Source organism: Epinephelus fuscoguttatus, linkage group LG15 (genome assembly GCF_011397635.1).
Source record: "Epinephelus fuscoguttatus linkage group LG15, E.fuscoguttatus.final_Chr_v1".
NCBI lineage: Eukaryota > Metazoa > Chordata > Actinopteri > Perciformes > Serranidae > Epinephelus > Epinephelus fuscoguttatus.
This window is the reverse complement of record NC_064766.1, coordinates 20147520-20172413: the sequence shown is the minus strand read 5'-3', so window position 1 is coordinate 20172413 and position 24894 is coordinate 20147520. Positions and strand designations below refer to the sequence as shown.

The 24894-nt window shown below is 41.5% G+C and overlaps 1 protein-coding gene across 3 annotated transcripts in view; it reads right to left on the bottom strand.

The window, feature by feature from the left end:
• pde1cb (phosphodiesterase 1C, calmodulin-dependent b) overlaps positions 1–24894 on the bottom strand; it is a 126843-nt gene that overhangs the window by 68090 nt on the left and 33859 nt on the right. The window contains exons 1-2 of one of the 3 annotated variants that reach the window (XM_049598971.1): positions 19328–20232; positions 13274–13300 (exon numbers count right to left, since the gene is read on the bottom strand). The exons of 1 other annotated variant lie outside the window; for it this stretch is intronic. In XM_049598971.1, the coding sequence (XP_049454928.1) occupies positions 13274–13300; positions 19328–19428 (128 nt within the window). In that variant the 5' untranslated portion in view covers positions 19429–20232. Of the gene's footprint in view, positions 1–13273; positions 13301–19327; positions 20233–24894 lie in introns of those variants that run through there. One more of the 3 variants, XM_049598969.1, reaches the window with a different exon arrangement.

Here is a 24894-nt window from a genome sequence, read left to right as displayed (position 1 = left end):
CCAGAAACCATGCTTACATACAAAACCAAGCATCCACTTTTTCCTGTGATGTACTGCATACTTTTAATTGCAACCATTCTTTATATACAACTAACTTGTAACAGCAACTATGTAAAGCCACCTGATTACCACTTTCTACTGACATAATGAGGGAATGTTGCTATTGATGTATCTGTAAGCTGCAAAATGTTCACAATTCTGGTGAAATATTCTTCATACTTCAGCTTTTTTAAGCCTTTTAACTGTTACCAGCAGCTCTATGGCTTGGTTTCCCTAGCTACAATTTTTGCCCTAAGAGGCTAAAATTTGGCAAGGTGTAAAACAACCACGTAAGACACCTTAAAACACTCAAATCCATGGAATTCATTACCAAATAAAACAAGGAAACAAAACAACAAAAAGGCAGCAGGATCAGTAGTCCCAACACCAGAGGCTTCTCTCCTCTGCTGCTGGCACCTCCTTAAGCACCTCCTCCATGCCAGGTGCACTGCACCTCGTTAAGTAATGCAGCACACCTGGCATATCTACAATGGAGGGAAAAGGGACAGCAGCAAAGAACATACACAGCTGTAATAGTGCCCTTAGAGGCTGTTTAGACGTACACGGTGATTTTGATAAACGGAGACATCTTCCTTCGTTTGTGCCCTTCGTTTACACACAAACGGAGATTTCTCCTCTGAAAACAAGTCTTTCTAAAAACTCCGGCCAGAGTGGAGATTTTGGAAAACTCCGGTTGCGCATTTGTATGTAAACTGAGATAAACGGAGATAAATGGAGTTATAGGCAGCCGACATCACAGTATGCGCCGTAACTTGCGCCTGTGTCAAAAGTGCGACCTATGTTGCTATGGTGACAATGGATACATGGAAGGCTTGAGCTTCTCGTTACACTGCCACCTACAGGTTTGGCGTGCTCTTGTGTATATATACACGGGTAAGTGTAAACGAAGATCTTTTTGAAAATGGAGACGGTGAAATGTCCGTTTATGAAAATAGCCGGCAACGTGTAAACAGCCTCTTAGAAAGAGTCCTAAATGGACCTGAAAATAAGTTAGCATTTTACTACTCCTGGTCACCTCGTCTCAAAGTCAATGGGATTCTTGAGTAAGTTTTGGTTGGATGCCTGAAATAAGGTTTGTGGTTAACATGAGCTTAAAAAACGTTCACATTTTGTTCTGCAACATAAAATACTTCAGTAAAAATCCCACTGCTGAATTATGAAGCTTTTATGAGAAGGGGCTATATGAGACTACAGAACAGACAAACACGGTTTTACGGCCATATTGTGGGGGTGATGTTAGATCATACCACCATGGTGTAGTTCATTAATAGCCTAATGTTAGCTTTTAACTTATGGTGATTGAACGTAGATTATCTCGCCCCGGACAAAACATTTAAGTATCATTCGTCTACCACAGAGATTATTTTCTGCACTAATCCAAAATCCAATGGAAAAAATCCCATGGGCTATTTGACAAGGGAACCAGGGCAATGCTAACTTCCATGTTATCCTACAGAAAAATGTCATCTCTGGAGCACTCTATCGGCTAAGAGGGGGTGTGACAGTGGGTGAAGTCTACCGCATAAAGGCACATAAGCCAAACAGCGTCACTGCCTTGCCCAAGATTTCGTGGAAAGATTGGTCATGTGCCAAAGGACAGCTGATTAACTGCATGCCAACTGGCAAAAATGGGGCAATGCGTGGTCACAGCTATTGTGAATTTGCACTTTCTCATGGTTAAATGTAGGCACCAAAAGCACAGAAGAAAGTCTGGAGTGAATTATTAACATTAAAATTAAACTATGTTCTTCCCTAACCATAACCAATCTGCTTCTGTTGCATCAACATGACCACAGTCAAGAATCGACCTGAGTAACCTTTCTACAGCTCCAATGCGGTACATAAACATTCACTCAGAAAACATCGGCTCTATACACAATCAAGGTTATCGCCACAACATCAGTTTTATCCAACTTTTTCCAAGTTCTGGTCATGCACGATCATTCAGAGCTCTTTCTCTGGGTACCTACTTTTACAGCTCTGGAAGACTCAGTATACATAAATATTGCCGAGATCCATCTCATGCATTCTTTCTGGTGTTATCCATCTCCTGCTTGAGCAAAAAAAAAAAAAAAAAAAAGCCCATTTTCCAGGCATGGTCTCTCACATCACATATGACAGAGGCTGTGGGCCTCAGTGGGTATTTGAATACACTATGTATGGTCTGTGACTCCCACCAGGACCAAAATGACTGGGTTAGCTGGAGATGAATGAGGTGAGATGATAGATAGCTGAATGGAAAGAAAAGCAGATGCAGCACTCACCCTCAGACACACACACACACATACAGATGGCTGCTGGGCATCACACATGAGTACACACTTTCAGCATACAAAACACTACGGGATGCACACTGCCTATTTTTTGCATTCTCACACAGCGTGACCAAATGTCTCTCTGTGAAATACACAAACGGACACTAAGGAATAGTTACACATCTCTGCTCTGTCTTTCAGTCCACCTGGGGTAATACCCCTCGGACAAACAGTCAGCAGGGACCAGGGTAGAGGTGGGATGGAGCGGCAGGAGGGTTGGAGGAAGGCTGGATATAAACAACCACATTAAGGAGACAATCTGCACCATAAATCTCTAATATTATCTGCTGCAGGCAGCAGGAAGGGGAAGCCTTGTGAGCTGGGCTGGCACCAAGAAAGCCTGTGACGTTTCTGCTCTCATCTCCGCTGTAGCCTCAACTTAGGATAAAAGCCTATCATTTAGGTCTTTGTGATCAATCTTCAGAATGGCAATACACTTAGCTCAATAATGTCCTTTTAAAGTAGGCAAAGAGGAAAGAAAATAATCAGCGTAGAAGCCCTTTGCTGCAGAACGAATCTGCATTACTTGTTCATACACTCCTCTGATGTCACTTTAAGATAAGCAATGGAGAAAAATCAATTTCAAAGTGATTTGCCCTCGTTGCGTGCAGCTATTGAGAGGTATTGTTTGGCCTGAATGGGAAACGCATCACACAAGCAGCTGTTTGTCCATATATGCACATGGTATCCATGAAATGCCTGCATACGTGCAGGTATCATACGTCAGAGAATGTGTATCCTGTGTTTTTTAGTTTGTGCATGTGTGCCAATGCACAAACTAAAAGAGTGTCTGTCAGCACCTGTGCGTTTTAGAAAACTGTGAATGCTAACTGAGTCGGTTACCTCCGAAAAGAAAGGAGCACCTGATGTGGAGCGGAGGGGAAGGAAAAGGGAAAAGATCGGTTGAGAAGAATGTAATTAGCCCAAGCTTGGAGATTCATCTGAGCTGGGCAATTACCCCTCTAATCATCAGGTAGTAAGAGAGAGGAGGAGATGGGGTGAAGGGAAGAAGAAAGAAGGGAAAAGAGATTGAGGAGAGAAAAGAAACAGCAAGAGAGGCATAATCATAGTGGATCTGCGCCGTAAACCACAGCGAGAAAATTAAACACCAAATCAAATTCCCTCCACACACACAAAAAGACAAGTTTCAAGACAAAGTTATTTTAGAGTAATTAAACATCCAAAAACAATAAATTTACGGCTGGATTCTACACAAATATAAACTTAAATGGGAGGAGACACTTAAAAACCTGCCACAACTCATCATCACCACAACTAAAAAACAATTAAAGAAGAAACAGTGAGCCATTAATGCCTGAAATTGAGGTCTTGCTCTGTCTCAGCTGGACCTCACAGACTAAAGCCTAGTTGCAGGTTTCTTTCTTAAAAACAGGGTTTTACCTCCTTTGTTCTCAAAAAAAGTCAACACAAGCACTATTATATAAAACATCTGCACCCAAAGGAAAACACAAAAACATTACTGAAGTGCTGTCAAGAGCGTACCAGGCCAAAACTCAGAGAAAATCTAAGTACATGTTGACTAAGCTTGAAATGAGTGAGGAAACACCTGTTCTATGTCATCAGTCTGGCTAGTTTACTCCTCAGATGTACAAGACATTAAATAGGCACTATGAAGCCCCGTTTCCACCAAATGCTTTCAGTATGATACCTTTGGAACCAAAAGTGCCCTTCAGACATGGTACCTAGATCCTAGCATTTCCAGTACAAACAATATCCGTAAATATGGGCGGGGTTGTTGTCACTCACTGCTCTGTCCAGCACTCACTGTATATCCTCATTACCGGTGACAAAGATGGAAGTCTGCACCTTGTTTAACTTGCGAAGTAAAAATTCCAATGCAAACTCCCTACCATATTTCACCAAACACAGAGCTCATGTGATAAAATTATTCCTGTGCAAACCAGCATCTTGATGATTTGGGGTTGTATTTATTTAATTTTTTGGAAGCTTTCTGTTTACCCCTGCCTTCTTTCTGCCTCTTTCCCAGTCAAGAATTACGGAGGCTGTGTTGGCAGTTATAAATGAAAGTTTTGACAGCACTGTCATAACAATAACAAAGTTAGACTTTAATATTGGAGCTTCCACCCTGCATTTAACACCCGACTTCCCACAACAGAACACAGATGCACTGATTTGATGAAGGCTACCATATTGGTATTGGTGTCAGTACTGACCTAATTACACTGACCATTGCTGTTGTCTTGGAAGTGCATATTATGCAGAGCCTTGACATCATATGAGTGTGAATAAGGCCAGTAAATTTGAGTAAAATACAGACTTTGCTTCGTGTGAATGCCCCCCACCCCCCCACCCCCCCACCCCCCCAATTGAGCGACTATTTTTTAAAGTAGTGTGCATCACCTTATTTTTGAATTAATTATCTGATCACAACATCATCTTTGCTGCCTCTGTAATTTCTGGTCCTTATCGCTCAAGAGACAATTGTCTGTTTTATGAGATTTGATTGTATTCCTTCCTTAGCCAGCAAATCCAAAAGCGAAACCAATAACAGTATTGCGTTGTTGGCCCCAAATGAATCATCTCCAATAAATAGCTCAAAAGCTGTGGTGACAAATGGCCCCGAACCACGGAGCAAGGAGACAGAGGGGCTCGGGTAATGGCATCTAATGGGCTGTTCTTGAAAGGCAGCCAATGCCTGGAAGATTTGCTCCCTGATTACTGACATTAACCAAAGAGTTCAATTTTCCCCCCGTGACTCTCAGCCTGACGGTATCTGTCCTCCTCTCCATTGCTCTTGCTCTTTTTTCCCCCCTCTGTCAATGTGGCGATTTTCTTCATTCAATGTTTCCTCTGTTGGTATTTTTAGGCAAATGTTATGCTGCACTACATGGAACAAGAGCTACCTAATATATACACACATGTGAATGTGTTTCCTTTTTAAGTAATTTTACTCAAGGGCACTTTAAGGAAAGATCTGCAGATTCCCTTTTTACCTTATTAAGATTTTGGTGACATTATAAATGGTCACTTTTGTTTTTTCCAGAGGTACAGCCAGGGCCATTACTCCAAGTATTACTCCACCCATCCATTTCAAAACCAAAAAGGGAAAAACATATCTTTAAAATTTCGCATTTGGATTTTTCATATTTTATTCATTCAGTGACCTGTTGACTTTTATTTTCTGCAAAAATTGCTTCCCAAAATAAAAGCTGGCACTGAGATGTTTATCATTTTTCATTTGTTTTTCAAGTTTGAGTCTCTGTGGGTGGCACTTTCCTCCAAGAAATCTGCCTCCTACTTGAAATTTAGATCATGAAATGTCGGTTTTTATTAAAGAAAGTGATGGAGAGCGCAAGAACATCAATTCCTTATAAATAAGAAAAATAACAAATTTGAAATTGAAAATGTTTTTTTAGGAATCTATTGCAAATCTATACTGCACATACAACCAAGACATGTAGGGCTGTAAACTTGAGACTAACCTGAGATTTGACTTGGATTCAGACTTCTTAAAGCAACAATTGACTTACACACACACACACACACACACACACACACACACACACAAGTGCACTGAAGGAAGTAAGTAAGTCTCAAGTTCTTAAAAACACTACACTACTGTACGACTTGGACTTATCTCAGCTGACCCAAGACTCGAACTGGTCTAAACAAGACTCAAAAACAGCTCTGCAATAAACACCACAGGTTTAAGCACAGAGAAATCCACCTACAAAAAGAGACACTGGCCCTGAAGCTCAGTACTTTTGTCCTGCACAAACAAATATTTACAAAGACTGATGGGCAAATTCACAAAATGATTGCATGGCTCTCAGCGCTAAACCTGCCTGACCAAGACAAAAACAAACTGTGTTATTCTCAAAGCTCCCGCTCCCGCTCTGAAATATCTTTCGAGAATCAGACCTTGAGATGGGGCAGATAGCGGTTGCAAGGGATGCGAAATTTATGGTGCTGACAGTGAACTGTATTCGCCTTGAGTGCCTGAAGACTGGAGCAAAGTTGGGAGATGCCTGTGCAGCCTGAGTCATTACTGCCACTGAACAACATGTACTGTAGGCCTGCAAAGCTTCCAAGGCTGCAATCTGAACAAACACAGCAGCCCTGGGAGAGAGAGAGAGAGAGAGAGAGAGAGAGAGAGAGAGAGGAGACACAAAAACTCTCACATAAACACACAGACACACACTCTCAACAGAGTTGGCAACTGGGTGGACTAACATAAGGCCATTTAAGGCTGGAGGCTTGCCTGGATCAGATGGCAAAACACTTAAAGCCTTTATAAGCTGGGCTACAAGGAGTGACCACTGTAGCATATTTACAGGCTTAAGTAAAAGCCTGTTCATTCAGTGCAGCAGTCAGGCGCCTGTCAGAGAATACAAAGAGAGACACAAACAGTTCACTTGTTACTTTGTTGTTGAACAATCACTGTGAGTGGCAATGCATTAGTGATCAATACCCTTTTTTGTAAAGATAAAGAGAAGGTCCTGCTTTTGTTTCTTGGCACATGGATTGAATCAAATTGCTCTCTGGCACATTAAGAGGCACAAGATTAGGCAGAGATTTATCAAAGAAGCAAAAACTTTTGAATCGACCGTTCACCAAATCCATCCCCTGAACAATGATTGTCCAATCACAGCTTAAGAAGCGTGACTAGCAACAGCAGGTTTGTCAAGCTTCGATTTCCCCACGTGCTGAAGTGGTGTGCATGGAGCTAGAGCGGATTTGATGGGTGATGCCTTTTTTTCAGCCTTTGAAAACAAATGTGTAAGCAATAAATTAAACAATCGGGGTTTCTCAATCTGCGTTCTTGCCTGTACTTGTGTTCTTGCGGACTTGTGAAACGTCATCAGTCGCAGCCCAAGTACTGTTCCAATTCAAAGTCCACATCCAGCCAAGTACAGTCCAAATGCCCGGATGTGAACCTGCTCTGCCCATTCCATCGCGGATGCGTCAGGAGGTGACTTGTGTGGACTTTTGACAGCCAGATATTCCAGAATGCATTTCTCACAGACCAGCAGCAATGGCAGCCATCCTTGGGGGTTTTATACTCCTGAGTCGAACTTGCCAAGTCCAAACTCCCAAGTGTGCAAGTCCAAACTTGGCGTACTTGGTATTGACGCCTCATGTGTTTGTCTGCTCTAACGTAAGACGCAAATGTTAGCAGGCCTGGTTAACTAGATTACTACCTAACCTAACCCAGCGTTACCTCCAAGGCCAAGAGTTAGAATCGATGGAAATGGATTTGAGGCAGGTTTAAGTCCAGCAACTCCTGCCAAACTGATAATGGAGATAACCAAGCGTTACATTTTCCAAACACACTCTCAGTTAGTCCTCATCCTGGAAGACTTTTCTCTTGTATCAGAAAAGCTGAAACATACTCGTTAAAACTAAGAACAGCAAAGCACTAATCTAACCTCCGTCCTGTTTGTATGCAAATTAAGCATCCATATTTTTCCTTATCTTACTGGTGTATTATTTCCTTATCATACTCATAATACAGCTAACTAGCAATGCTGTTTTTTTTTTGGTTTGTTTGTGTTTTGATTTCCATGTCTTGTACAGGAAGCGTCAACTAGTGAGGATGCTCACTATTTGCTGGGACAGCTTTAGCCTTTATCTTTTTGCACAATATCATGTGTAGCTATAAAGTGCAAAGACTACTTAAAGCTAGGAGTGGTAGTTTTATTCCAGCATTATCAGGCAAAAAAAATCAATAATAATCTTCAATCATATTGTAAAGTGGACTGACAAAAAAAAGGCTTCTGCACCTCTTCAGGCTTCAGAAAATGTAGCCCGTGACAGGAGACTTTAACCAACAACTGGGGTGTAAATCACAAATTTCATCGAGACACAATATTACATCGTTATACCTAATATCATATAAAATAATACAGTATTTGAGGATATCACAGATTGACACAATAAAATTTCAATTTGATTCAGTTCAGTAACCTGTGATTAATATGAGATCATATCAGTAAATACCCTTGTTGTCTTTTTCTTGGCTGCCTCCTAATGTCTGCCTGGCACAAGGCCACTAACACTGTTTGAATGATGAGGAAGGAGGTGTGCTTGTGCAGAAATGGTGACAGGGACATGCCATGGGAACATAAAAAATAAAGCCCTATCCTGAAGACAGCAATATGTACCAGTGCTTTCACTTTACATCTTTAACATTGGATTGTTGATTGTGGAATCAATTAATCGATCAAGATCGATGTGTTATTACGCCACTATCAATCACAGGTCATTTCAAAGAGAGGGCGTTTCTATTGACTGTTGTACAAATGCAAATATGTGTGCATGTCCCTTCAGATTCAATGTTGTCCTGCAGAGGAGGTTAATATTCTAGCGCTGGCAACAATTGCCAACACTGCAAAGCAACCCACAAAAGGAAGACGAACTTATCAAAGTCTGAAGGAGAGTCTGACAATAAACAAAATGAAACATGTCAGTAGGGTTTCAACGGCATAACATTTTCATGGTTTTCAATATCCTACATTAGCAAATGTACACGGTGTGATTGCTGCCAACTTTTATGTCATGGTAAACCTTGAAACCAGTATATCCCTGCAATCCTATGTGTCAGTGTTGGCAAAGCATTTCAGAGATGGAGAAAAAATTGTGCCAAAAATGTTGCCTTTTTTTTTTTGATCCGAGATAAAGGCTCACAGCTGCAGCTTCCGGTTCAAGTTTTTGTAGCTAACGTTAACTGGAGCCTTCAATGACAGTGTGTCCCCTGCCTCACTTCCCGCCACTACAGACCACCTCACCTATAGCAGAGCGGGCAGCAACTGCATAATAAAATAAGGTTAAATAAAGCAATGTATATGAAACAGTGGGTTACTGTATGAAGTGTGTGCATATGCCTGTAGTAGTGTGGTGGGAGGGGCTTAGGACAGAGGGCAGAGCTGCAGGAGGAGGACGTATTTTCAAATTCTGATTTTGCCTTCTCCAGATTTCTGCCAATCCCGGCTTTAAGACATTTTTAAAAGAAGTCAGACAGTAAAATGTATATGTTCTGTGCAAAAATGTAAAGTTTGAGAGGCATAGCAACAGTAACTAAGAGGAGCGGGGCTTGGCAAACTGTAAACCACTGAACGAGCACAATAGTGCCCATGTGATAACCAAAATAGTAACAGGCAAACTGTTTCCAAACCCACATAAAACACACAAAGGCCTAAACAGACCATTTTCCCTTTCTTTGCAGCCTTTCCTCCATCTCTCTTAACTCCCTTTCCACACAAATACTCCTCTCTGCCATCCCTCCATCCCTCCCTCTGTGAAGAGGGCTATCTCTCCCTCCATCTGCATGTGTGAGGGGTTGTACTGGTGTGTCAGTAATGACAATGTCCCAGTGTTCCTCTCTGCCAATTAGCCTGGCCGTAATTACACAGACACATATGGAGCTGTCAATCAGCCGGCTCCTCCACACAGGAACTCACCCACCCATCAGAGACGGAGGGAGAGAGAACGAGAGTTTCCAACAGCTAGCTCTATACCAAACGACCACACACTGTGCCAATAAGTAGCATGAGGAGAGTTTGGTTCAATTACTCCAACTGTGCAGCAATCCCACAGTTCACAGGAAAATGCCATGAAACAGCATTAGTGCAGCGCTGCAGCAACCTCTTTTTGTTTTGAGCTTCATCTGTGGAGCTGCTGCAATTTCCTATTCATGGAGTTAATATAAGGAGAGGTGATCTATTGTGTGTAGAAATACACTGCCCTTGGCGTTAGTAAGCCAAGTTGCTGTTATTATATTGTATTGTATTAAGTTAAAATATTGAAGGAAAACTGAGGGCACACTGTGTTGTTAGGCACATTTACCATCCATGTCACCCTTACAGGAAAGGATGTGCTATACTGTTCTTAAAAAAATCCCAAGACAAAAACAAAAAACCCAACAATGTATTAATCCTACTATCAAATACTGCCTGTGTAGCAAAATAATCACATCTTATCCCTCCGTGGCATAGAGCTCCATTGCCGCCCAAAAGCTATTAAAAAGGCATCAATGTGCTGCACTGTTGTGACATGTGACACGTTCTGTCATTATGATGAACACGGGCACTGTTGTTTATTTTGAGACAATCTCACATACACTATCCTGGTGCTGTAAATACACACTAGAGCACCAAATGTGTGTCAATCCACGTCTAAAATTAGTCTCCAACAAATGCACTATTTACCGTAAAACTTTAGAAAAAAGTAGTAGCATAGTAGTATTATTACTATATTTGAGACAGGACTTTAATTCTTTTCAAACAAAACTCTGCAAAAATAGGGAAATACAATCAAATTATTTATTTAAACCAGCATGGATATTACTTGTTTAATAATTAGGCTTCAGATAATACTTCAATTAGCACTTGAGGATTGTGAGCCCACATACCAACACAACACCACTTTATCCTGTTAAAACAATACTCATAATTTGGATTAATTTTTCATGCAAAACCTGTTTGATTCTTTTGATCTGAGGACCCTTATGGAGTAAAGGAATATGAATAACTGACAGGGTAGTCGAGGGATGGACACCAGGGGCGATTGCTCTGAGACAACAAGGGAGGCTGAACTTCCCCTAAAATTTCATAGAAGAAAAGGTCAAATACGCACTATTGAATTTACATTAAAATAAGAATTTACATTGCATTAAACGTGCGCTAGAATGCGTTTAACATCATGGCAATGATGTTCAAACGTCAGCTGTTTATCACCAGTTTTCAACACAACCTCCCTGTCATACATTCTCGTGTCAGCACAGTGGACGCGGAGCCTCCAAGCATTCCTATGAGACAGTGCTGAGCAGGTTTATTTAATGCAGCAAAGCGAGACGGTCATTGGATAAATGCAACAAAATCGTCACTTCCAGGGAGGCTCAGTTTCCCTGGGACTTAATGGAGCGGTAGGCGGGAGAGGACGCTCGGTGTATGCATGATGATCGGAGGAATTGTCTAAAACGCTGAACCCCTTTGTGATTGACAGCACTTTGCATTTCGAGCTCAGTCCTATCCTCAGTCGGATATTTGCGAGTGGAGTCTTCTGACAGAGTGCCGCCTGGAGTTGCTTATTTCCTTATTTTCACCGTTTGTACAGTACAGTTCAGGTGTTTAAACCCATCTGAAAATCTTTGAGGTGTGTTTCGCTGTCTTTCAATGGCATGAGTGTGGTTGAAAAACGGTTTCAATTAAATGTTCCTTTTATAAGTTACTGCCTCGCTACAGTATGACAAATTTTACGATGTAAAATTAAAGTGAGCTTCCCCTGTTTGAAAGACCAGCAGCCGCCACTGATGGACACACAATTTGAAGTAGCCAAAAACTCGGTTTTATACATCCGAAGAACTTCTATGCTTGGCAACTAGACCAGGCTTCTAATTGAGACAGACAATTATTTGTCAAATTGTGTAGCCACACCGGGCTAGTAAAAGAGACTGGGCGTTTCAAACTCCTGTTTGAAGTTGCTAAAAACTGCAGCAACAAGTAGTTTCAGTACATTTTTTATAATAATGACATATTTGTGACCAGTATTGTCATCTTCCAAATGCTCAAATGCATTGTCGTTTTCGGTCTTTTCTCAGTCTGTTCTATGTTGAATATATATTACAGCATGTTGTATTTACTAAGAAGACACTGGGCTTAGCTCTGTTTTTGTTATAGGCTTACCAAAAATGTATGAAAGCTCTGTATTTTTAATTTGTAGTTGGTATGCCTTCTTTGCATCTGAATGTAGTAAAAGTGGTGACACTGGGATTCAAGAGCATTTTAAAGAAAGGAGATTAGGTCAAATGCATAATTTTTCTCTCTTATCAAAACTAAGCCTTGAGACAGAGAGAGATTGGGCGAGATAAGATTAAAAAAAAAAAAAAAGTCAAGGTTTTTTAGTACTTGGCTTTCCAGTAGGAATGAATATAATCTCAAAGCTGGGAGGCTTAACTTCATAAGCACCTGGCTCGTTTGTTTTCAAGATCAGACCATTAAAAAAATACTGGAATAAAAAATATCTTTGTCATTTTCCTAGATGGAAGGGAGATGATTAAACATTTCACAGTTTTACAAGGTCTCCTGGTTCGTCTAAAGCCATAATATATGTCAGAGAAAAAATAACCACGGGGGAAGATGAAATGAATAATGAAGGACACTGATAGCACGCATCAGATCAATACAGAAACATCTTTAACAAATGATACTTAAATCTGCATCACACACTCATCCAGTGGCATTAATGAATCCCTGCTTTTGTGCTTGTAAATAAATGTACGCAAGTCTCAGTTAACAGACGGCCTGATTTCCCCTGAGCCTCTCCAACAGAACTAAACAAATGAGAGTTTCAAAATAAAGACGATACCGTGCATGCCACTCGAGTTATTCGTCAAGCTTTCACGTCCTGCGAGTTGTCTATGACTCTCAAACAACTGCGTCCCCATCATTTCTATCCATTAGGGTGCCAGTTATCTGGTAATGACGATGAGCTGACACTTGAATCAACGCAAGAGAGAAAGTGTGAGTGAAAGAAAGATTATTTATGAATGCATACAAGTGTGACAAAGTGTGTTTGAATTTTTCAGCGGAGATCTGTGACCCTCAGCAATGACGGTATAATGGGGATAATGATAATAATCATAACAATAACAATCACAATTTTTATTCAATTTATGCTTTCATAACAAAGTTACATAGTGCTTTGCAAGATAACCAACAACGAATAATGAATGAGGACAGACAAAAACAAGTAGGAGTAGGTCCAGGATGAGGTCCAGGGATGTGGGAGGAGCAGAGGGAGGAAATCCAGAAAATCCAGAAAAAGAGTAGGAGGAGGAGGAGGGAATGGGAAGTCTAGGAGGGAAGGATGAGGAGGAGGAGAAGGAGGAGGTCTAGAGTCCCGGCAGCAAGTCTTACCTCTGGGATGTCTTCTTGTACTTGCGCCTGACAGAGAAAACAAACATGAGTACAGTGAGGCGTCAATTGAAATGTTAGTCTTGTGATCTTTGTTGCACTTGTTTTTCTACGTAACATGGACAGACAGCGAGAAAAGACACTGGGCCCCATGCAAAAACCATTCATACCAACAGATTCACTCAAATTGCTAGAACATATAAATGACACTACTGGTTGTACGCATCACGTGCAGATAGTCTGCTTTGCTTCACAAGAAAGGAGAACACTTGTTTGACTTAAAGGTGCAGTCTACAATGCTGGAGAAAAATTGATGATATTTGAGCTCAGCACCCAAACAAATACACTCAGCTCTAGTAATTCCTCCAATGTTATTTATGTTTCACTGCCATCATGATGGAGCTCTGTTCCTCCTGGGTGGTGACTTGGAAGAGGGAGAGTAGCTGGCATAGTGTTGTGTAGCTCGGTGTGAGCCACTTTCTTTGTTTCCCATTTACAGAGCCAGGGCCGTGTATGAAAACCAGATTTTATTTTTCAGGGAACACAGGATGGGCAGCTAGCAGGCTGGAGGAGATATTTGCTTGCCTGATATCAGACAGCGTTGTCAACTTGTTACACTCCATTGCCATGTTCAGTCTGACATTACGTCCACTCTAACTGCTTTCTGTGAGTGAGGGGGATTTGATTTTCCCTAACCAGTCTCGACAGAACAACGTATCCACCCGCATCTAACACTATTTTAAGTCCACACTGATGTGAAGCCGCATCAAAACATACCTGTTTTGCCAGGGTTTTAAGACTGGAGTGGAGCACAGTAAAACAAACATACACGTCAGTCAATATTGAGAAGACATATCGATTTAGAAAAGTCTCGATAGCAGCATCTATCTTGTCTGTTGCACTGCCATTGTTACTCCTCATTGGGCTCTGTGCTCCGCAACACCAATCACAACAGCCTGACAACGGCATTAGACCCGTCTATAGCAGATGAATTTGTCAGCTTGGTAGAGTGAGCAGATTCCAAGGTCTTGACCCAGGAAAGTTAGGGTGCTTTCACGCCTGCCCTGTTTGGTTTGGTTCATTCAAATTCAAGTTTGTTTGCCCCCTGAGTTTGGTATGTTTGGGCAGGTGTGAACACAACAATCGCACTTGGGTGCACACCAAAACAACCAGACCGAGGTGGTTTCAGTTCAGTTGGAAACACACTCTGGTGTGGTTCATCTGTGGTGAGAACGTGTTCCGACCTCAATCTGAACCAACTGCAGTCACATGACACATTGTTTGGGTTAAACATGAGCATGTTACAGTCCTGGAGGATTATTAATGTGCACCTCCTCCTGTACTGCCTTAATATGAACATTCAGCACATCCAATGCATCAAAACATTATTTTCTAGTTGGAGCCGCGCCTCGTTTTCAAACTGTATGGTTTGACTAAAATGAACAATGACAGCAATATAGTCCATGATGACCAGCGCTAAAATCAACCTGCGTAGTTGTCCCTCCATTGTGACATTAGAAAGTGTCACATTTATCTTGCAAGTGGACTGCTCTTCCCACATGGAAATTCTTTGTAACAAAATTAGTCCGTGATTCAGACCAAAACGAGCAAAGTCTAGGTCTGAAAGAATCCGTATTCACTGAATTTCACAAGTGTACTGGATCAGAATCACAGACTGCACCTTTAAGAATCACAGTGCTAGAATTAAAAAATATAAAACTGAAATAAACAAAAATGAATTATATAACTAAAATGAATTCAATGTGAAATACTATATTCTGTTCACCATATCACCATCGTGGCCTAAGTGGTTTAGGAAGTTTTTCATAATTCCAGCATTTTGTTAAACCTATTTATTTATTACAAAGCAACTTTGCGGTTCAGTAGTTTTAGAAAAATCTCTGTGCCCAACTGCTGCCTCGGGTTTTTTCAGTATTATGCACTATTGCACCAGATCGTATAACATCACCTGCTGTATAATATTTTCTTGTTCTGTCACATCCCTGTGACCACCTCCCATCTAAGTCCTAAGCAAATTAGCTTTTGACTTCTTCATCTAATTTCATGTCCTGCCGTTCAATCTTTAATTCTGTCACAGTTAGGCAATGACACTTTCTTGGCAGCTTGTTATTCTCTGGGTTGTTTTGGGTCCAATTATATGACTACTGAAACTGCTTAAATTTGTTATTTTTTCGTCTGCTGATTTTCAACAGTGGGACTTAAAGCTCTGAGGCGTGAAATTGTTCTTTTTACTTTTTGTTAACAATTTTCTGAATAACTTGAACTTGCCCACAAACGGAGTGGAACAGGTGGCCTTTTTAGGCATTGATTATGCAAATGACTAAATCTCATGGACACACTCCTACTCGAGCACAGGTGGCCTTCAGTGAGTGGAAACAAGCAATAAGTTTTGTGAATTGGACTTGGAACAACGGTATGAGCAAACTTCACCGAAAAACAGTGAGAGAGGTTAAAGATAATGATACGAAAATGCTCTTGCATGAGCGCCAATGTGCTTCTGACAACAACAGACATTATCCTGAAAAATAAAAATCAGCAACATAATAAAGGAAAATGCTGTTGTACCAAGTCGGTAGATTTACAGCAATAACATGTAAGTAAGTAAAGTTCCTTTGATTGCACTTGTTGTTTCATTTTCCTTTGTTTTTGGGATAACATCAGTCCCAGCAGTTATATTGTGTTGCTGTGTTCACCTTGCAAATTCAAAAAAGAATGCAAATGCTTACAATCACTTATGCAGATCAGGAGTTTAAGAGAGGCATAATGATATGCAAAAAAAAACCACACACAGACACACACACACCACCCCCTGACATCCTACTTACTTTACTACACAAACACACGCACACACACACTGTGAACCTACACAGTCACGTTAAAACACACCTACTTTGACTTACCCTAACATTTGGCCTACAACACACCCACACCTCTGTAAAGTGATAACAGCGTGGCTCTAAAAGCTGAATTTTCACACACACACACACACACACACACACACACACACACACACACACACACACACACACTTAAGGCACTCATAATAGCGAAGTGGAGGGGAGGATGGACCCACCGCTATTCCACAACAGACATGGATTTAAATTCCAGTCAGGCAGAATTCACAGCACTTAGCTTGATTTGTTTCTCAATCTTTTTCTGTATCAATCTCTCCCGAAGCTCAGTGCAAAACTGCAAGCTAAGGAAGTTATTCCCTGTAAAGAAACGGTAAGAGCTCCCTTAAGACTGTGGGGTAAAAAGGATTAAATCAATCACTAGGGGTCCATCACGCAATTAAAATAAAGAAGACATGAAGTGTCACAGTCAGATGGCTGTGTAAGAGCGTTTCTGGGGTTTCAAACAGAGTAAATGATGCAAAAATAAGACAAAGGTGTGGATATAAAAAGCTGATAAGATACAAATAAATAGGGATAAATAACAAAATGGGAACTGGAAGGTCAGGGAGAAACAGAGTCTGGACATTTCCTATTCTCCTCACTTCCTCTCCTGGCCTTTATCACCTCACTGAGCTTGCTTTACGTCTAAATGTGTGTATCAACAGCACAGAGCTTCTTCTAATTAGAAAGCTTTAATGCAATGTTCTGAGCATAATGAGGATGTGGGTTGAAGGGGGTCACGGAAATTCCAGGAATTACTGTAATCATAAAGGTCACAGAGAAGCAAAATTGAACCCTGTTAAAGTACATGTTTATGGTGTTTCCAAACAGCTGGCTGGAGAGCTAACAGCAGCTTGTTGTGCTTGGATTATCTTATTATATTTTAGTCAGCGCCTCACAAATCAGTGTCATAAAGCAGTCATCTGGCCACCTTGGTCCTCCTTGGACCAAATCTAAGTTCCCCTAAGGGAGCTCTCTGTGATGAACTGTTGATCAAGTGATTAAATAATTCATTGATTTCCATTAATCAGTGGGTGAGGGAAAGGTTGGGTGTGTCGCAGTGATCTAATTTATCAATGGAAATCCATTGCAATCCATTCACCGATGCAAAAACATGAGTGGGCCATTTGTCATAGGGTAGTAATAAAACACAACACGCCTCTCATGCCTTGATCAGTGCATGTCACCAGGCTTTAGACTGCGTCATTCAAGGTTGAGTAAAGGGAAAACTGTCCAAAGCAAATGCTCTCTCTCTCTCTCTCTCTCTCTCTCTCTGTCTAACCATGGATGATTGGTGTACTCTGTGGAGTACGCTGTGCCAGAGAGAGTGCTGTGATAGCCATCCAGCACACACACATACACACACACACACACACACACACACACACACACATACAAATCATACAGCTGCCAAACAAATCTCTGAGGATAAGATGGCAGCACATACATTAAATGTCACCAAGCCGCCCAATACACATCAAATCTATATGAGCCTCACGAGCACATGCACGGTCAACCTTTCCCAATCACACACACACACACACACACACACACACACACACACACACACACACACTCATTCATAGCATACTGTCAGTCCCTCCCTATTTAACACACAACATACACTCTGAAGCGTCAACATCTGTGGGGGCTGCCTGTCAGTTGGAGCTCCCTCTCTTCTGACGGAGGCTCTTTGTGAGATTAAAGGCTAATGTGATCTCTGACACGCAACAGGAGCCCTCAGAGCACCCAGCAGACTGCAGCGTAGTCGTGATGAAAAAAAAAAGAGTCTGGGCTCCTGTTACATTCATCCATCAAATATCCAAAAAGACAGATGGTTATGATAGGGGATTTATGACAGTGACCAAATGGAAGAGACAATGAAGTCATCCGAGGAAACTAGATGTGGCAGAGGATGATGGTGGGGGGACCCACATATCGGGCTTCTGACACCAGAGACGGAGAAACAATGACTAATCACGGAACAATGGAAACACCATGACAAGAAAATAGCTAAAAATAAAATAGAGTGATGCGAGAGGAGAGGGGAGGAAGGCTGATAGATGAACAGCAGCCCCATCAAACACTTCATTCACTCAGTTGACGTCTGTGGTGCAGGAGGAAACTGCATTTCATTCAGACCTCCAGCACTAACATGAAAGTTGTTTTTTTTTTTTTTGTTTTTTTTTTTTTTTTTTATGAACGCAACCCTCCTAGCAACACCACCGTCTCCTCCCCCCTGCTGAGTAAGGAGGAGGAGAACTGGAAATGGAAAGGAGAAAATTCCCACTTCAACTTGCATGTAAGGTGTGTGGGGCTATTTTTTTTTTTCCTCGGGGCTAAAGGTCACAAAGGTGTTGATTGGTTGGTGGATGTGAGAAAGTAATATTGTAGTAGTGGAGGTTTGAAAAAAACTTGGAGTAATGAGAAAAATGAGGCAGGAGGAGGCTTTCGTATTACGTGAAAAGAAACAGTATGGGTGCGTAAGAGGCAAAAGAATGGCAGAAATAAGGGAGAAGACAAAAAAATAGATTAGAAAATGAATCCAGCTTCAATATCTCAACCAAAAACGCACAAATTCAGTCATATATGCCTCCTTGTTGCATCATGTTACGACACAGACAACAGGTGTTAAAAGCATGCATCGTAATTTTCTTGTCTCTTTAAAAAATTCTGGTGCCTGGGAGTAAATAAAAGTGCTTCAGTTGGCTAATCATGCAGCTAACACATCAGCTCTGACTTATTTTCCTTTTCTTCCCTGCTGTCATATTTAATAAACAAACCATTCAAAATAAATCAAAGCAAGTAGCTCGGAGACGCTTGGGGGGTAATTGCAATCTCTTTCATTGCATGTTTTTAGGTTTCCATTCTACTCTGAACAATCTTAGATCTGTCTTTCTCTCACAATATTCACATGCTGTAAAAAAAAAAAATCAGTGCAAAGACAAGCTTTATTATGATACCCAGTCTTTATACTGCGTCCTTCATGTATGTTTTTATAAGATTATGCTACTCAACATACTTTATTACAGATAAATTTACATGTAGATAATAAAAGCCTGGTTCACTCACACAGAGGCACGTACATACACACATTACTGCACGCACACTTGTTGAAAACAGGAAAAGTAGATATACTCACAGTCCGCGGAGCCTGAGCCAAATCTTTTCAATCTGCTCTGGCTGCAGGTACTTCAGGGCCGTGCTTTCAAACTCCTCAATCTCTTTGGTGGGAGACTCCATGTCAGAGTGTCAAAGAGTTCCGGATGTGCCAACGAGAGATCAAAAAAAAAAAAAAAAAAAAAAGTTTAATCCCTCTTAAGTGTGAGCGGTGAGGAAGACGCAGCGCAGAGCAGAGAGAGGTTGCGATGTGGTGGAACCCAGGACGTGACCAAGGTTTCCTCTTTCTTCATTCACAATTGCACCCACAGCTGCGACAAACCAGCCGTCATCCTTCCTTATTCTCTCTTTTCTCCCTTGTTTATGAGAGAGTGTGTGTGTGTGACTGAAACTCAACAACACTCTAGCTCAAGCAGCTGTGACAGTCGTAAAACAGCCCAACTGTACCTCCTTCCTTTTCTCCCTCTCTTGCCTCTCTCCCTCTCTCTCTCTCTCTCTCATTCGTTCACTTCTCTCCTGTGTGAGCACAGGGGTCCTGGAGCCGTGCCATGCTCTCCCAGCAACAACGGGATGCAGACGGCAGGGCAGCGCAATCCGGGATTAACGCTCGCTGCCGGGCTCTCCACACAAGAGGGAGGGAGGAGAAACACCACCAGTCAAAGAGAGGGAGGAGTCTGGCTGATAATGAGAAACCATGTTCTATTTCATCCACTGGAAAAAACCAAAGGGAGTGAGGGAGGAGAACGAGAGGGGATGGAGAGGAACAAGAGGGAAGGGACCTTTAGGAGAAGACATGACGAAGGTGTGAGTGCCCTGGATTACTGTGAGAAATCAGCCCATCAGATTTGCCTTCTCTTTTTTACCCTCTGATTCATACACACTTTTACACACATGTGCTTATTCCATCAGGAATGTCATACAGCAAATACAGACCTCATCAGCAGCGCAGATTAACGTCCAAAGTGATGAAAACATTTGCGGCAAATGCGACAGCTTTAGATCTGCAATGTATTCATCTGAAAATGTAGATAATACACTTGCTGTACAACATATTAAATGTCATGCCAGAGAGGATTAAAAAGCGTGCAGACAGTGCATTGACACTGATTTGACTGAGATTACTCTGATCCATTGAGCACATTCAGGACTGTCCCATATTCAATCCCCCCAGATATAATATTATTCTCTCTTTTTTTTCCTCTCTCTAACATACACACAACACACTGCAGTGTGTCCTCTACATTTTAATAGGCGAAAATGTCCTTTCTGCTTCATTTGGTCAGATAATGTGGCAGTTATGAGGCCAGTTTCAAATTTAAGACGGTTTTATTATACCTGCAGCCATATAAGCCATCACAGCGCGCCAACTCCTGCATATAATATGTGTTATATTCCATCCAGTATGAAAGCTGCATTAGTTATGGCACAGCAGTGGGTGCTGTGCAGTTTCTAGTCTGGACCACTTCTTCCATAATGTTCTATTTTATCATCTCTATTGTCTTATTATTAACATTAAAGTACAACAGTAAAGTTGCAATAACTGCTATGAAAGGTGCTATATAACTAAGTCAAATGTTTAATTAAATGTTTCCACAGTTTAACTTCTGTGCCAGGTCTTTGATAGTGATTTCAACATTTCTGGTTCCCTATCAATTTGCCTGACAAGAGACATTACATTGCTATATGGTGTATAGCATGTGAAATATATTGTGTTCAAAACATCTATAACTTTTAAAGCTGCTGCCTTCTCTTCTTTTCCTCCTTCCTAGCTAGCTCCTTGCTCACTGAACATCCTGCGGCCCCAATCAGAGCGTGTTTTAGAAGCCTGGGGCGACTTTTTGTAATGGTTTTCAATGAGAGTGAAGCAATTTGTTTGCTGCTTCTGGATTGCTGAGCGTCTTTCAGCCTTTGTGCACCTTGCATGTTTTGCAAGAGCGCCCCGAATGCCTCAAGTTGAAAAACGTTGCTGTGTATTCCCATTGTCAAATCAGGGGAATTAAGAGGCAAAACGTTTTTGGTGGTGATGACAACATGTAGTAGTGGTTTGTGTGACACTAACATTAGCTTGCTTTCAATGTCATCCTAGGCAAGCAGCAACACCATACCTAAACAAACTGCTTTCTAATGTTTTGCCATGCATAACAAGGCTGGGCAGCAGAGTGTCAAACTGTCCACAAGTCATCGTAAAATAAGCCTTGAACCGACCATCATTCAGGCAAAGCTCCTACATCAGCCGGTGGTACTCCCTGTGATGGATCTACATGGATCGCTATTCACTTGTGACAAACATATTATTTGGTAACAGCCTCTTACATTCAGGAAGTGCCAGAGTAAGTGCCTTTCACCTGACCATTTATTTTTTTTGCAGATTTTAAGATACAGATCTGTGAGTTTACGTCACAGCAAAATAGCAGTTAAGCTAAAGACAGGTGATTTTGTTATTGCGTAGCGACAATTAATAAAAAGACGCAGGAAGCTGTGAAAAGGACTGTCTGATCTGGGCAGGCCTCAACAAAAAAAGGCTGTGCGGCATGCCTTGTATTTTGCAACCTGCAAAATGTGCTCTGTCTGATTGGGGCCCCAGGCTGCTAAACACGCTCTGTCTGATTGTGGCCTAAGTCTTCGCCTTTCTGCAAGTCCAAAACTTGCAAGGATGACTCAGCCTACACCCCTCCTTTCTTCAAGCCCCCTACCATACTCTTAGGTCTTTCAATTACTTGATGCAGGATGCAGGGATAATGCTAGGGCGCCACCTCAAAGAGGCTCCTGCTTTCATCTGCTGAGATGGGTCCTCCGTGAGGAGGGAGGAGAGAGGTCTGCCTGAGTGCCATGAAGCCTGCTGATGTAGTCTTCAAAGGCACACTTATCTATGTCTATTTCTCCTTCTATCTTTGGCTTTCAGTTTCTCTTTCTGGCTGCTTTTCTCCAATCCACTCTTCATCACTGTGTTTTTCTCTCTATTTCATGCGGGCCCCCAGGAGATCGTGAGCCACAAGCAGAAGTTGACAGGTCAACTTGAGGGGAAACCAAACAGTAGCCTCTCCTTTCACTGCTTGTTGTTCACAGGTTTACACCCCAGGGACCTGATGTAGCATGTCATCTGTATGTGTAAATGTGACACAGACCAAGGTCGAGCCTGGTGAGAAAGTTTCTGTCAAAAGCACTGCAAAGACTCGGAAGGTCAATTTAAGCTGCATTGCACTTAGAATTGAGTGTTTACGCAGGAAAAATAAAACAAAATACACAGTAAGTTCAGACTGAAGAAGAAGAAGAAGAAGAAGAAGTAGTTAACTCATATGGTACAATCTGGGTGTGGGAAGAGGAGAAGAAATATGCACACCTCACTAAAAGCAGATTTTCCAGTTACTACCACCTCCACACAAGAACGTCAGTATTGGATGACTCGGCATGACTGAGGTTTTTTGTTTGTTTGTTTTACGTCCAATGCCAAAACTTTTAAAATGCTCAGTTTCTACTATATCTGCGAAAGGCAACTACTGTGGGAAATAAATTCTGGTTAATGAATGGTTAAGGTACAAGCATGCTTCAGTTGTAACACCCTTCTTATAGCCTTACCAACAATAACTAACTTTACAAATGGACACTCAGGGTGAGGGAGTGTGGAAAGCTGGCACAATTCAATACATCTTTTGCAACAACACGACTGCACTTGAAGAAGGACTGTCGAACGAAACCATGTACCGTTATCCCCGTATCCAACAGCTAGCCTTTTAACCCACCTTTAAGCGTGGTCGTTCAGACCATGAACACTTTTGCCATCACATGACACGTACAAATTACTCAATTTGGAGGATACCCTGCATCTTTAGGGTTAGGCAACTAAAACATTTCATTAAGGCTGGGGAAAGGTAGTTGTTGATAGTAGAAAAGCCTATGTTAATTGCAAGGCTGTGACGGGATGCTTTATACAAGAGACGACCTACATACATGAATGTAGGTATTCAACATAAAATGTGATGTGTGGAATCATCCAATATGCATACTGTTCTGAATAACCTGCACAAGGCTTTCAACTAACACAAATGTAAATCCATCCTTGGCAATATATGATGCTCCGAGCAACTGGCGTCGTATAAAGAGCAAGACAGTCTGCGTATGGAGAAGGTTGGGGTTGGTGGACAGGTCCAAAAGACTTTCACCCAGGAGGATACTGTTCCTGTCCTGTATGAAACCAAAAGTCAGCGTTGACTAATTTAAACATAACCTTACATAAATGCATCCCATAGGTCTGTCGTGTCATGCATTTGTCAGGAGATGAGACGAGACGAGGCAAGACGAGACAAGATAAGCCTTTGTTGTAGAGAAATTAATCTTGGGCATTCAAGAGAACATACACATTCTCCATCTACAGACAATTATCCGTATGCATTGCACAGATTGTGCATCTGCTCATGCTCTTTGTGAGGGATCTGGTTTGGGTCACAGGTATTTTTAGGCCCTGCTTCCCCACTGTCTCCTCAAATACCTCCTTGAGAGAAGATGGGGGAGTGTACCAATTATTTTGCCAGTCCTCCTGATCAGGCTTTGGAGTTGTGCTTTGAGTTTAACTGACAGGTTATCATTACGTCATGTTACTTTATGTCTAATCATAACTCACTCTCTCTCTCTCTCTCTCTCTCTCTCTCTTTCTGTCATACGGATTACTGTTAATTTATTATGTTGATTTGTTCTGTACGACATCTATTGCACGTCTGTCCATCCTGGAAGAGGGATCCCTCCTCAGTTGCTCTTCCTGAGGTTTCTACCGTTTTTTTCCCCTGTTAAAGGGTTTTTGTGGGGGGAGTTTTTCCTTATCCGCTGTGAGGGTCCAAAGGACAGAGGGATGTCGTATGCTGTAAAGCTGTGTGAGGCAAATTGTGATTTGTGATATTGGGCTTTATAAATAAAATTGATTGATTGAATTGATTGATAACCCCATAATAAACAAAAATATTTTTCTAAACCTAATCTTTGTCACCTTAACCTAACCACAACCATTTCACAATGTTACAGTGTGTTTCACCCAGGAGATCGCTGTGCTTCTCATACAAACACAAAAGGATGCCTTGTACATTGGTATCAGACCAGAGGGGGCGTGACAAAGTGTTCATATTTGATGACCTGGGAATGAAAGCTGGTTGGCTGTAGACCTTCTGCTACCAAGCTGTTCCCATCCTTCATTGCTTTGGATGTGGATCTCTGTTACATTTTGACATCTTTCCTTCCAAGATGTGTGATTATCACAGAACAATAAACTCTAATATTATTAAATGGTTAAGAAAAGAAAAAATTCTGGTGTCACACGTTTACTAGAAAAAAAAGGGTTCTCTGCTGCACAGCATAGCAGGATAAAGAATGCATTCTTGTTGAGAGAAATGTGGCCCCGAGCCTTTGCTCCCAAGGAATCTCAGAGAATACTTTAATTAGATTGCCAACTGATGAATGAACGACCATGCAGACTGTGGCCATGCGGCTTGTTTGGACCACTGTACAGTGGGAGGGACATTGCAACAATGTTGAGCAAGCTATGAAATATTGAGAATACATGGAGGTCTTTTGTTTGTTGCTCATTTCAAAATATGTCGTTGT